The 14,618-nt window shown below is 35.8% G+C and overlaps 1 protein-coding gene across 1 annotated transcript in view; it reads left to right on the top strand.

Annotated features, from left to right (window-relative positions):
- The window catches only part of LOC116170711 (protein big brother-like), a 49,675-nt gene that overhangs the window by 12,832 nt on the left and 22,225 nt on the right, over positions 1-14,618 (top strand). Inside the window, exon 5 of the mRNA XM_031487215.1 lies at positions 13,070-13,300. Coding sequence (XP_031343075.1) covers positions 13,070-13,300 — 231 coding nt within the window. The remainder of the gene's footprint in view (positions 1-13,069; positions 13,301-14,618) is intronic.

Genomic DNA, 14,618 nt, shown 5'->3' with positions numbered 1-14,618 from the left:
TGTTTCTTTGGCTTTGCGTTTGGGTTGAATACGAGTGGGTTGTGATAACGTGGTGTGTTTATGTGAAGAAGGAGATTTGTGTTTTTTAACTGTGCTAGGACGTGTAACTTTATTCGGTGGACCTGTCTTTGTGGTACATGTTGCCTTACTTGTATTTATGGTGTTTCTTTGTTCTTGAGGTTGTATTTGTGTGGTTGCTTGGTTTTTTGGTGGAGATATTACAGTATGTTGTGAGCATGTAGTTCTGTTGAGGTTTTCGCGTTTCGGTTGAATCCGAGTTGGTTGTGATAATGTGGTGTGTTTCTGTGAAGAAGGAGTTTTGTGTTTTTTAATTGTGCTAGGACGTGTAACTTTATTGGGTGGACCTGTCTTTGTAGTGCAAGTTGCGTTACTTGTATTTGTGGTGTTTCTTTGTTCTTGAGGTTGTATTTGTGTGGTTGCTTGGGTTTTTGGTGGAGATATTGCAGTATTTTGTGAGCTAGNTGTTTCTTGTGAGAACTCAGGTCTAGCCTGGTTAACTAATCGCACGGATTAAAATCAAGTAACGATTAGTGTCTGTGTCTGTGTCTGGTGAAGTTATGTAGCGTCCTTAAAAAAAAAAAATTCACACACGTACATTGGACATCTAGGGATAGTATGTAATTCGTACTTACCAACATACCTATTGATGGGCACAATAGCCAACGCTATCAGGAAAGAGGAAAACAAAACAAAACAAAACAAAATCATTATAATAATTCCTGTAATTTTATTAAATGGAGTTTATTGTGTAAGTGTTTCTTTGGCTTTGCGTTTGGGTTGAATTCGAGTGGGTTGTGATAACGTGGTGTGCTTCTGTGAAGAAGGAGTTTTGTGTTTTTTAATTGTATTTATGGTGTTTCTTTGTTCCTGAGGTCGTGTTTGTGAGGTTGCTTGGGTTTTTGGTGGAGATATTGCAGTATTTTGTGAGCCTGTGGTGCTGTTAAGGTTTTTGCGTTTCGGTTGTATACGAGTGGGTTGTTTCTGTGTTATTATTATTATTATTATTATTATTATTATTATTATTATTATTATTAATTTTATGCAATCAAAATCTCTTTTTACAACAAATAAAGATCTCACATATCACTGTATATGGAATGCACCTTAAGAGTATCGATCATAGCACGTAAAATAAAGTCAACGTAGGAACCCAATTTAATAGCCGTTGAACTCTTCTGGATGAAGACATGTTGTTCAGCCGATATAACATGTTTGAAGCTGGGATATGTCTTTTGAAATATAATCGACTCAAATAATTTACCAATAGTTGACACTATTGAAATTGGGCGGTAATTTTCAACACAGTTTATAGGACCAGATTTATGTACAGGGGTTGCATATGCATGCTTCCCCGAAGATGGGAAAGTACCGGTACTCAAGCTGAGATTAAATAAAATAAACTCCTAAAACGCATCTAAAAAAGCAGCAGAGCACCTCGGTAAGACCCTAAGGGGTCGTTGAATTTGACCCATTTACAATAGGCTTGTTACATGTGGTGTATAGATCAACTGTGCAAAGTTTGAACGGAATCGGTCCAAGTATTTGGCAGTTATCGTATTAACGAACAGACAGACGGACGGACAGACGTACACCATCGACTCCCCTATAAAGCTTGCATCGCTTTGTTCCGCCGCTTAATAAATTTCTAAACAAATATAGCAACCGAGTTCCTGAGTACGGCTTATAGCATGCGCAAAACCACATTTTGAAACTGGTGTTACATTTGCTTTTATTTAGAGTGCATATGTATCAAATTTCATTGAAATACCTTCATAAATAAAAAAAAGTTTACAATTCGGTTCATAATGGTCAAGATGCGAACAGGGAACTGTGAATGTTGAATTAATTAGACTCAACTTTTGGCATTGCGTATTATATGGCTAGAGAACTATATTCAACTCGTTTCTTAATTCACCGAGATGTCAAAACGGCCTTTCTTATTTTTTTGCTTACATTTCCAACTCACGCACTTCGGTCTATTAATTCAGAGATATTGTACTAACGGACGGACGGACGGACAGACACAGCACAATTTTAAACTCGCTAGGAGCTCGTTAATAAAGTATATAATGGGTACAAGTACAATAGAGAAGCATTTACCATAAAATATAGGCGCTATCCAATCAATCCCCGGCCCTTTACTTGGATTGGATATATGGAGGACAGCGGCAACATCGCTTAAGCTTATGTGAGTGAAGGTACTTGGTCAACATGTAAATCGGATATAATGTTACATGTAACGTAGGTATCTTGCATCACTATATACGAAGAAACAAAGTACTTGCTAAATGCAGAACAAACGTCACTTATTTGGGTGATTGGGAGTTATCTTTAAATTTTATAGGTAGGGGTAAGTTAGAACCAGAATCGAAATTCAATATCGAATACCGATAGCAAAGTCGATCAAGTATCGATGGAATATTATTAGATTCCGGTAAAAAAAGGTTCCCTCTTAGAGGTCTTCTTATAATTAATTCCGGTTGACCCAATCACTTCGTTCGATGTAGACAAAAAGGCCGTCTCTTTATTAAACTTTTGGTAATTAAATGGTATCCGTGCTTTTACAGTATAGATGGCAGGAAAGGATTTAATCGGGTACGTGGAACCGGCGTTCAGGACTGATCTTAAAAAGGATCTGACCTTAAGATGGAGCCCTCAATTAAATAAGAGGGCTACTCGTGAGGCAAATGAAAATATCCCAACAATCGGCCACAGATTCGACTTCAGACTTCTTTATAAGTAAGTGAAAAGAAAATTCACATCAAATCCTCCACCCGGAGAAAATTGTAGAATCCCGTCCAAAACAACTCGAATCAGCAACAAATACAGGTGTTCAGGGCATTGCAAATAGAACCACATGTTTTTTCCAACTTCGTCGAAGGTTATTCGTTCTTCTCATTAATACTGAAAATAATACCAATTCAATCATGCCTAACATTTTTTGTAATGAACAGCGAAAATGCATATTACAAATCTTTCACCTGGAAACTAAATTTACTGCCCTCTGAACTAAAATTATCCAGAAGGCAACTCGCCTCGCTTCTTTTCCTGTCCTTCCTTTTCCAATCCTGGGAGTGTATTCATATAAAATCAACATAACTGCAATTTCATATTGAAATTGTGACCTGGGTCTCATTTCTCGATTGATACACAAAAACGATTCTGAATATTCGTAGTGGACCAACTGACACATTTTGAAAAAAATTGTTAATAACCTTTTAAGTTTATCGCGTCACACCCCCAATTATTCAAATCCGTTATAATTAGGTAAAAAGCAGCCGTAAAACGTTAAGTCCTAAAGTGAAAATCGAAAGAGAAACCGGAAACGCGCACGGTTATTAGGAGTAATTATCATAAACAGTCCATCAAAGTTAACATCCGAATAACCTACAGCCCAAAGCAGAAAATTACACAAATATAACAAAGACTTTTGAAAAGCCTATAGGTCCCTACATTTAATTTATATCCCGAGGCAGGGCTTTTGTCGCCAGTTGTATAGCGAGAGCAGACCAATTTATTTTTAAAGCGGCTGTAAATCTTCCTTTAGCATTGTTCTAAGACACAGTTTGAACCGAGGACCCGTGCTGGACTAAGAATCTGAAAGATTAGCACATAGAAACGGTTGAATTACATGTTAAGCCGTAAAGAATTAGAGCTCTCGGTTTATTTTACTTTTAAATTTAACACCCGTTTGTGCTGTCCGTCGCAAATTAATTTTTGTTTAACATGTTTCGTAATTATGTGTTAGGTACGTGGGGGTGGTGATAGTCAATGCAATGTGTACCTTTGAACTTTGTATAGCAGTCATTTGCCGAATTAACAGCCGTATCGTGACCTTTTGTTAAGGGTAGGGAATGGGAAAATGTGTAATTATTGTAATTGCTACGCAATTTATAGCCATACTCTCAAATTGTGTTTCCTTTTGATTTATACATGCGTTTATTTCGAAATTCCACGAGTGATCTTTCGTAACCTAAACAGGAACAACAAATTTGTAACACTTTTATATTTACTTTGAAAGCGGAAGTAGTTTAAAAGAAAGAAAGAAGGATTTAACCCTGCCTACTCACTTAAAATTTGTCACAGATACAGAGTGAAAAGTGCCCCTATCCGTGTCATCAAAAGACATCTTCGACAGCTGTTACACATCTTAAAACTAATAATGGAAAACAGCACGAGTCAATAGTTCCTAACAGCCCTTAAACAGATTTGACATAACTGAAAGACGTGGATTTCACTACAGTTTAAACGCTGCCTAAAAACGCACCCCCTATTTTACAATCAACATGATTAATAGTCTTGTGTTTTCTTAGGATGGAAAATTGTGTTATTCGCAAATACGAACATGAGGGCTCATTGAAGTCCACGTAAACACGACCTACCACATACAGAGAAACGTAAAAACAAAGACGTCAAAGCGAGCGTCGCGTGCCGTCCGTTTTTTGCAAACGAACACAAAGACATCCCCATTCTTTACGTTCAAACAAAAGATTTTTAATTGACATAAACATGCATCTCTAACGGGTGCAGTGCTAACTAGCACGCGTCTATTTAGTGGGAGTAGTACGATGCTTTGTCATTGTCCTTTAATGATATAATAGGTGTTTTGTTTTTGTCATGTACTAATTGGAGAAGTCGTGTTGCGTTAAAAATTATGTTTTTGTTAGAGGCATGACGACTTGACGTGCATAGGAAATGAGGGGTTAATTGTGCTCATGAGTTTCCGCCGTGGGCATATTTTATCTTCTCGTATTTTTCACCCCTTTTTAGTTTTCTTATTATGTATCGCGCGCCCTCCTCTCCTGAAATCTAAGTATACCAAAGCTTGTTTCTCATATTATCCCTCTTCTGATCCTCCGTTAATCAAATGTACCTACTGTCTTTTATTCACCTTATTTTTCGTTTCGGAAATTGGGTAATTAACTGTTAATTTGTATTAAAATGAAGCTGTTCCGAAGCATCTTTCAGGGTTCCGAGTTTCGGTGTGGAGCAGCGTGTGGAGGTACTTAATGTATTTTATGTATCAAATTTAACTTTTGTTAGACTAAAATCTAACTTAAAAATTCATTTCCCAATAATTAATCTGTGGCAAGGCCTTTTCATTTCGATTTTGTAAGTAAGGCACTTTGCTTCAATAAACAATTTTTGGATCAAGGCAAATTTAGTTTTTGTTGAAATTTTCAAAAATCTGAGATATCACTGAAAAACTGAAAATTTCAAATTTCATTGTTATGTTGCATAGCTTAAACGGTCGGAAACGGACGGTTCCCGTTAGCATCTTTCATGGGCACTTTTTTTGGGAGAATCTGAAACTGTTATCAGAATTTCCATAGCACGCTAGATGTAGATATACAGGCTACTACTTTCTTATTTCTTATGGGCGCCATATAGGATTTTTACGGACTGAGATAGAGGATAAAAAAAGAGAAATATAAACGGGCCACACTCTATATTCATAGGTATATAAACTTACAAAAAATTTCAAAATCAAAAGTTTTACATTCACTTCTCAACAAAACATCCACTGGTAACTAGATCTTGCTAAACCAACATGGCTATGCATTCAAATAATAGTTATTTGTGTACCAAGGCTGTAGGTGTTTGAGCCATTTTTCTGTTGCAAAGATTAGTAATATATAAATGGGCGGAAAATGTAGTTATAGAATTTATTTTGATGTTTGTATTCCTGGTTATACAAAAAAACCATGAAGCACCCAAAATAGTTATTTGTGTACCAAGGCCGTAAAAGTGATCTTTTTTGGCCGAAGCTGCTGTTTGTGGCCGAGGCGGTAGCCGAGGCCGCAATTCAGATGAGGCCTAACAAATCACTTTTGGCCAAGGTGCACACAACATTTTTTAGGCGATCATCAAAAAAGAATTCAAAAATTTGCTCATAAACATATTTTTTCTGAAAATCATAGTTATCTTAGATAATTAAAAACAAAGCATTTCCTGTCATATGTAATAAATTATAATTAGCATCTTTGCGTGTGTTTTGTGCGTATCAAAATGGGTGATAGCGACAGTTCAGATACCCAAAATGAAATTTTGGATGCTGCAAGCGTTGCGACCCTAAGTCATATATGATATAAGAGCAGGCGTTTGAGAGTAAAAGTACAATCGCAACTTCCTCCGCTGCACAAGATTTTAATAATGTCAAATGCAATACGTCCTTCGTAACTGTGGCTTCCAAGACCTTATAGTTAACATGCTGTACAATTATTAGAAACCTACTTTGATGGTAGGTATAGGTAGCTACTTGTGTTTTCGGTTAATTGCTGGTGATTCTTCGTATAATAATGTAAGCAACAACATCTTCCTCATGTTTTGGTTCTACACTTCAAAAAGGTCTGCAAGCAGCAAAGATTAAAACGTCAAACTATAATTTTAAATGTGAACATTGTGATTATGCAAAATAGTGTGAAACATTCCTACAAGTTCGAAAATGAAATAAACGCACGTGGATGGCCCAATCCTTGATGGGGCTAGACCAGATAGACGCTTTGTATCAAACAGATTACTGTTTCTCAAACATCAGTTTCAAATAAGTACAGTTTTGACAGATGTGTACAATAAAGTAAAGTTTGACAGAAGCGTACAATAAAGTGAAACTTTATGGCCGCAAAAGAGACCATAAAATCAACGTTTTTGTGATGATAGCCTAAAAAGTTCTTTTTTGTCCTCTATCTCATTCCGTAAAAATTCAATATGGCGTCCATAAGAAATAATAAACTAGTAGCCTGTAGCTTTTACATTAAGTGTGCTAAGGAAATTCTAAAAACAGATTCTCCGGGAAAAAGTGCCCGTAGGAGGTACTAACGGGAACCGTCCATTTCCGACCGTCTAAGCTAGAGAAAATGAAAACGAAATTTGGCTTTTTCAGTTTTTCATTGATATCTCAGTTAATTTCAAAGATTTTTCAAAATTTTGGAATCCGTTTTGTTATTCACAAAAAGAGCTGTATCTCCCACCGTTGCGACCAATGCTGAACCACGAATTTGAACAATGTTTTTACAGATATGGAATAAGGAATAATGCCAATCAATTGTGCTAACTGCAGATTGGATTGTAGCGTTCAAATTTTCGAAAATAGTCGTACGGTAGGTACTGGGGTAATAGAGCTTACTGTTACAACATTTTCGAAATTGTTAGAATCCCAACTGAAACAGTAGAATGTTGGATATATGCCCCTTGTAACGAACTATAGGACCTTATTATAGGGAAAATAATTATAAATTCGTAAACATTTTCTCACTTCTCATACGAAGTTGGGGTTAATGATTTAGGGCAATTAAAGAAAGATAATATTGCACAACGTGAATAGTTATGTATACAAAATCGCAGTAACGATCGATGTAGCAAATCGGCACCCTTTTATAAAAGGAAATTAAACATCGATAACTTTATTAATTTTAACAGAATAACAAACAGCACGAGTTAAACATTGCATTACACCCCGTGGAGTCCAACAGCACCCAGAGGATTCGACCCTCTTGTACCGAACCAGATGTTCGGCAAAAAATTTTGATAATGACATAATTTTCGCACGCCTTTTCTGTATAAAAGTAACAATAGCGAAAAAAAGGGTTTTAAAAGAATCAAGTCAAGTTGAAAAGTGCCCCATGCCGCGTTTGACTTGCCCATTCGACCTATTGTTTCTATCCCTTAAATCCCCATTCTGCCGTACCTACCCGTTGCGTTTATAATAAAATTTTATTAAAAATAATAATCCCGCTTATCAAGCAGATGCCAGGAGACCAATGGTCACAAGGGCGCAATTTTGATTTATATCACGTACACGCCTTCTTTATTCACTGGACATTAGGAATTTTACATGGTAATAGGCCTGGATAATTTCAACGCACTGCCCATAAGGGCCGACCCCTCACTTCTACCATCCGCACCCGTAATACAGTCGGTTACCTACGATTTTAGGGCAAATCACAGCAGCACGTAGACAGTAAATACGAGAAAGTTAACAAAGTAGGCGGCTAAGCTATACTTAACCGAAAATTGAAAATAGTGCAATTAAGTCGTTCATGGATGGGCAATTTAGTACAGTTTTCGTCCACGTTGAGTTATAATATTATTTAAAAAGGATGCGCCCGGTCATAACCGTGACACTAAATAACCATATCTGTCTGTTAAATTTCTTTATGCCTAATTTTACTGCATTAGTATTGTTAAGCTATCGTAAAATGGGGAAACGGTCAAGGTGGAGGGTTTAAATTTATTGTACTTAATGAAGGGATGTTACGATATTTTTGAGATATAGTTTTAGTCGTAAAACTTTCTACATTTATTGCAAAATCGGACGCGACTTTTAATATACTTTGTGTCGGCGAACATAATGACTTAATACATCCCCAAACCGTTTGTAGGGATAAAATTTATACTGAAGTGGTATGTTGTAATTATTTACGTCATCCTTTTACTAAGGTGTAGGAAAAAGAAGTAACTATAAAAAAAAGTCAAATTATATCACGTTGTCCCGTGGAAGAAGTTCCTTCAAAAACTGACCAACAAATGTGACGCCCATAAGAAATAAGAAAGTAGTTAGCCTGTATGGTTTCTACAGCTACATCTCGTTACGACGTATCCAATGGTGAGCCACGACTTTAACCACCCTGTACATATTTCGATGCCCACAATTTGTATTTCTGTTATTACTCCTAGAAGAGATAGAAAGTATGTTCCCTCTTGAAATATTGGTAGAACAGCTCCATCAAGTTAGCCCCCGCAATTAAAAAAAAATGTGTAATGACCATTTTTATATAGTGCTATGGTTGTGCCAAATTGTACTGATTTGATTTTAATTTGTGCTGATCTGGAAAATCAATTTTTTTTAATTGAAACGCGGGGGCCAATTTGACTCCCAGCCCCCCGGTTTTTTAACGTACAAATTCCATTACTACTTTAACGAGTTGTGCTCGATGCATATTGGATTATGCCGGTCAATTATTTGAAAATAGTCTTCCGCTACATGGTAGTTCCTGCACTCAAATCTCGGGGGCCAACTTGACTACTAGCCCCCACGTGTTTTACTAATATGGAATTCTAAATAAGGTCAATCAATTATGCTCACTGCATATTGGACTGTGCCGTTCAAATATTCGACAATAGTTTTAGGGTACACGGTAGTTCATGCGTTTAAATCTCGGGGGCCAATTTGACTCTCAATTTCGGGGGCTCCCCGGTTTTTTACTAACGTGGTTTTTTCCAACACGTGCAAATTCCAATACTACCGTGAACCGGAAGACTATTTTCGAATATTTGACCGGCATAATCCAATATGCATCGAGCACAACTCGTTAAAGTAGTAATGGAATTTGTACGTTAAAAAAACCTGGGGGCTGGGCGTCAAATTGGCCCCCGCGTTTCAATTAAAAAAAATTGATTTTTCAGATCAGCACAAATTAAAATCGAATCAGCACAATTTAGCACAACCGTCAATGTCATTACACATTTTTCTTTTAATTGCGGGGGCTAACTTGATGGAGCTTGGTAGAACTGTTCCGTAATATTCGCTGCGAGACACTCGCAAACCTTTCGAAAGAAATTCAAAAATCCACGATCAGAAGAAAATCGCTCTTGGAGTAGCTATAATGTACTTCCTCGGCAGGTGGAATTAGGGTGTTCCGGATCTCGCAAGCGAATTTATTGTGGAGAACTAACGTGCTCCCAATATTCTTGGGAATTAGAGTGACGAATTTTACGGAGGTGAATGTTTTGAAGGCTGAAGATTTGCCCAGGAGCAAGTTTTCTTGGGAGGGAATATTCCGGGCATAATTTTACTGAGTTTAGTTTATTGGCGGTAGTTTACAAAATGGGTGCATTCGTTTTCCCAAGAAATATTCGTGTCAATGAAAGTCTTTCTCGTGAAATCCTGGGAAAACGCTCCGATTTTGAAGATTTTTTTAAATGTTTGTTTTTTATATTTTTTAATTAAAATTGAAAATCGTTTAGTAGAGAGAAATAATAATTTATATTGTTTAAACAATATTTATGGTACTTATACAGAAAAATCAGTGTTGTGTGATATAATATAATATATAGGTAAGTATAATTCTACAATATCTCGAGAAGAATGATGTTGGCGCAAAGAAAATTATTTAAAACCAATTAAAAGACGCAACCTGCAGCATCCAATACTGTTTTAAAATTATATTTTTCTCTTGCAAAACAGGGGCTCTTTCCCTGTCTCTTCATTTCCGCATCTGAATCTGGCTATGGTTTTTATATTTTTCCTTGATCCCCATACATATTTTGGTAGCCACTCCCTTATTAGCTCGTGATACCCACTACTACTGCGTCCGCTCTATATCTTCATCCTCTATTGTTGTATTTGTGCATCTAGATCCCTTTTTGCCAGCTCACTTTCTATCTTTTCTCCTACTCCTTTCGACCTCAGCACGTCCGTATCCATTTCTTTCGTAATATTTTTGTCTTCCCACATTCTTTTTGTGTTCATCCTAGTTGTCAAGCATTCCTTCACCAATTCGCTTTCTCTATCACCCCTTCCCTTGAACCTTACTGCTCTGCACCCCGATGCTATCCTTACCTTTGCCATTTCTGTTTCTTTCTTTAATATAGAACTTGGTGTCTTTCCGTTAAACCCTACTAATACCCAGCTTTTTTGTACTTTTTCCAGTTCCTCCCATTCCTTCCACCCCCATATCTACCTTCCGTACATGAGCACCCCTCCCTCCATTGCATCGAATAGGTACTAAATCTATCTGCGCATTTGGCCCATTGTTTCTTTGCATCTAGTATCCTAAGTATTTAATTTCTTTCTAAGCAACAACTTCAGGAGCCTTTGATATCTAGAGGCGGGAAATTAGGGAATTTAGTTAATTAATAATTAATATGGATAATTGTGACAATATGGTGGATATGGAAACTAACCATAGTATAAAAAATGATATTCATAAATCATAATAAGATACTCAAAAGAATGAAATAGTAAAAGTTAAAGCGCATCATAATATTTTTTTATTTTGGTTTTGTGAATACAACTAATTTAAGATGTGATGTCTGCTTTCTACTTACGTAATCTCCACAGCGTTGGCCTGCCGAGACCTTGGACTGTAAATAGATCGGGGTTGTCATTACCTATCGTCCTATCACTTTAAATATTTAGTCTTAGTCTATTATCACGTTTCGTTGTTACCGGGTGTGTGGTATTACTATAATCAAGAACTGTGCGATTTAACAATCGTCCGACTATAATATTTCACTAAAACACAGGTGAGTTTTATTTTAGTTAATTATACTCCAATGAAATCTAGAAAAATAATAAAGGCACTTGAGTAACTTGAGGGCGTCTTATGATCAAATTTAGCTTAACTTGAGAGGAACGCGAAGTTAATTTGAGGAGAACTCAAAAGGGATTTGAAAGGAGAATTTAGTGGAAAATTGATGGAATTCCAGGAACTTTAGGGAGGAACCTGATAGGAACAATTAACTTTAGGGAAACTTGATGTGGCTTTGAGTGAAAATTTGATGGGTATTTTGGGGAAGCTCAAAAGGACTTCAGAACTTGAAATTGAGAGCGACTTATAAGACAATTGTTGGAAGGGGAGGTATGGAAGGCATTTCAGGAAAATTAAAAAAGAATTTGAGAGGAAAACTTTATAGGAACTTGAGGGAGCCTTATTAGGAAATTAAGAATAGCTGAAATTTTAGAAAACATGAATTTAATCATATTTTCTATAGAGATAAATACAAATCTGTCCAATCGTAGCAAACTTGGTCCAATCTTAATACCCAATTTAGAACAATGGATTTATTTTTATATAGAGGAGATGTTTAGATTTTAGATTCTATTAAATTATTTCTGAACGGTTTCGTATCACCCTTCGCCTAAACTTAACAAAAAACGAATTGAAAAGGGTTAAAAATGTTAACTCATCCCCAAATCAATTACGTTCCTTTTTCTTTGAGCAAATCCGATATTCGCCCGAAATGGTTTTTTAATTTAATTATCATCGGGGGCACCTGTTTTATTTGATTTCTAACTAATGTTAATGCGATGATGAACAAGAAGTTAGGAAGGGAATTTCCCAGTGTGAATTATGTATGCGATTCAATCGACGGGTGGAACCTTGAACATTATAATAAGAAGCAACAAATCATGTTCATGTACTTAGTATGCTCTCGCGGTACATGCTTGGATTTTTTAATTAGGCAAATTGCTTTAGCGGTGGTATGATTCACGTAAGTGATGATTGTACTGTTAGGATTTGCATCTATTTGCATTTTAAGGTCGTCTTGTTAAGGTACACAATGTGCACGAAAATATCAGCATTATAACAATGAATCACGCTCGACGCTACAAAACGTTGATAGCTTTCGTTGCTTGCATGCAGGTGGAAACTATCGGAAAAGATCATTGCAAATTCGCATTTAATATCATCCCATACTTTCTTAACCAAAATATTTGCAAAACAGGTGCTGGTTCTCCATAGAATTTGATACAGGAAGACTGCCTACGAGTCAAAATGGTTTTCACTTAAAGGTTCTAATACCATTGACTACTTGCGTCAAAGTAGATCCCTTTGTAAAAATTGGGAGACAGGTAGAATCGTTTAAGTATAAATTATGTACAAGAATTTGTGGAATTTTGAATTCGAATATTATACCTCCACGCCTTATTGTACAGAAATCGTACCATGAACAAGGCATATGACAAATGGACAACGCGCATTATGAAATATAAAAGAGTTTTTAATCGCCCTCATTTATTTTGTTAAAATAGGTCACGTTTAAAAAATGACCCCTATTAATGAGTGTAACTTATACCCTATTTTAATATTGGGGTAGTCGCTTTAGACAAAAGGGCCCAGTTTAACAGTTACAAGGTGACACATGTTACATTCACAATGGTCCAAACGGGTTTTCTTTTTAGGACATTTTTTCTTATTTTTTTCGCTCTTGTAAAATTTATGGTGTGAATTGTACGCCGCCGGTTCAGGCCAGCGAAATTACCCTGTCATTATGCGAAATGGAAATTTCGATTCAGTACGTGATCGTATTTCTCTTGTTTCAGATTCATATAAAATCCTCTTTAATAATGAATGGCGTTTGCGTACGGTGGAGAGGGTGGATCGATTTAGAGCGTCTGGATGGCGTCGGTTGTTTGGAATATTGCGAAGATAGGGCAGCTGCCGAGGACGCCTTATTGAGGGAACAAATTGAACGCTACAACCAAAGATTAAGGGAGTTCGAGGACAAACAGCGAGGTTACCGTTCCCAGGATCGAATTGATCAGGATCTTGAGGTATTCAATTCATATTATATTTCTAATTCGATTTTTTTTAACAATATTGTAAATTTATTACAAATCAATAACGCTCAGGCTTATACTAAAATGAACACCTATTACAAGCTTTTAAATTTACATTTAGATATTTAAACTATACACTTATAGAGAGTGCACCAATTGTGAAAATCTTAGCCTAAAATTATACGCCCGGGTATCGAAATACCAAATTTGTGACTATATACAATTATTGTGTACCGCTTTTTGTCGTAAGTAATATATAATGTAACTTTGGTGTTGATATAGTTTTCGAGTTATTACAATTATGTATTGCATGTAGCCAACTTCGCGCGTATATTCAGTGCTCTATAATTAGGTATACAGGGTGAAAATTTAGTCTGGAAAACTGAATATTATTTTCAAAACAAAATTTTCTTTAAATAAAGGTTTTGTGGTATCCAAAATTACAAAAATTTTGCTACCAATCTACGTACTTTAGATTTACAGCCCGTGGCGTACTTCTGCATGGTGAAAGGGGGCATATTTTTTAAAATAGCAACCATTAGTTGTTTATATACCTATATATTTTTAAAGAGTACACTTTTTTGGATATAGCAGTATAAACAACTTATTATATTATCAAATTTAAGAGAAAAATTCAAATTAAGGAAATAGTTATGTTAATAAAATTCATAATTTTACTAGTTTGGTAATTTTTTTATGTTTTCATATTTAAAAAAACGTTCATTCTTTAATAACACCCTACGAAGAATAATATTTTCGGGTTTTCCATTAAAAAAGTGACCCTCTTAGTTCTGTAGAGGCCTCTGTAGACACAAGCCCTTATAAATAATTTTTAAGCGATTCACTTAGCTTTTTTGATGATTTTTGATACATTAATACAGAATACATGCTTTCACGTATCTAACAAAAGATTAACGTTTTTTTTCAACACAAACTAGTGAAATTATTAATTTAATTAACACAACTATTTTCCCTAATTTCAGTTTTTCTTTGATTCTTTGATTATCCAAAAGAGTGTACCCTTTAAGAAAATGTAATGAAACCTAGTAGTTACCCTAAACTACAACGACATAATGATATACAAAGAATGTGAGTTGATTAAAATTAAAATTAAAAATTAAATTAATGTTGAATGACCGACTCATATATGGTCATTAACGATGTAGGCACATTTTACATAAAAAATAGCAATAGGGTGGTTAACAACCAAGACACATTTTACATAAATAATGTTACCACATCTTAAAAGGGAGACTCGTTCTTCGGCAACTCGAAGTAGGTAATATTGCGGTCCTTGATCATGGATCTACCA

The sequence above is a fragment of the Photinus pyralis genome, unplaced genomic scaffold (genome assembly GCF_008802855.1).
Source record: "Photinus pyralis isolate 1611_PpyrPB1 unplaced genomic scaffold, Ppyr1.3 Ppyr1.4_LG5, whole genome shotgun sequence".
NCBI lineage: Eukaryota > Metazoa > Arthropoda > Insecta > Coleoptera > Lampyridae > Photinus > Photinus pyralis.
This window is presented reverse-complemented; position numbering and strand designations above follow the sequence as displayed.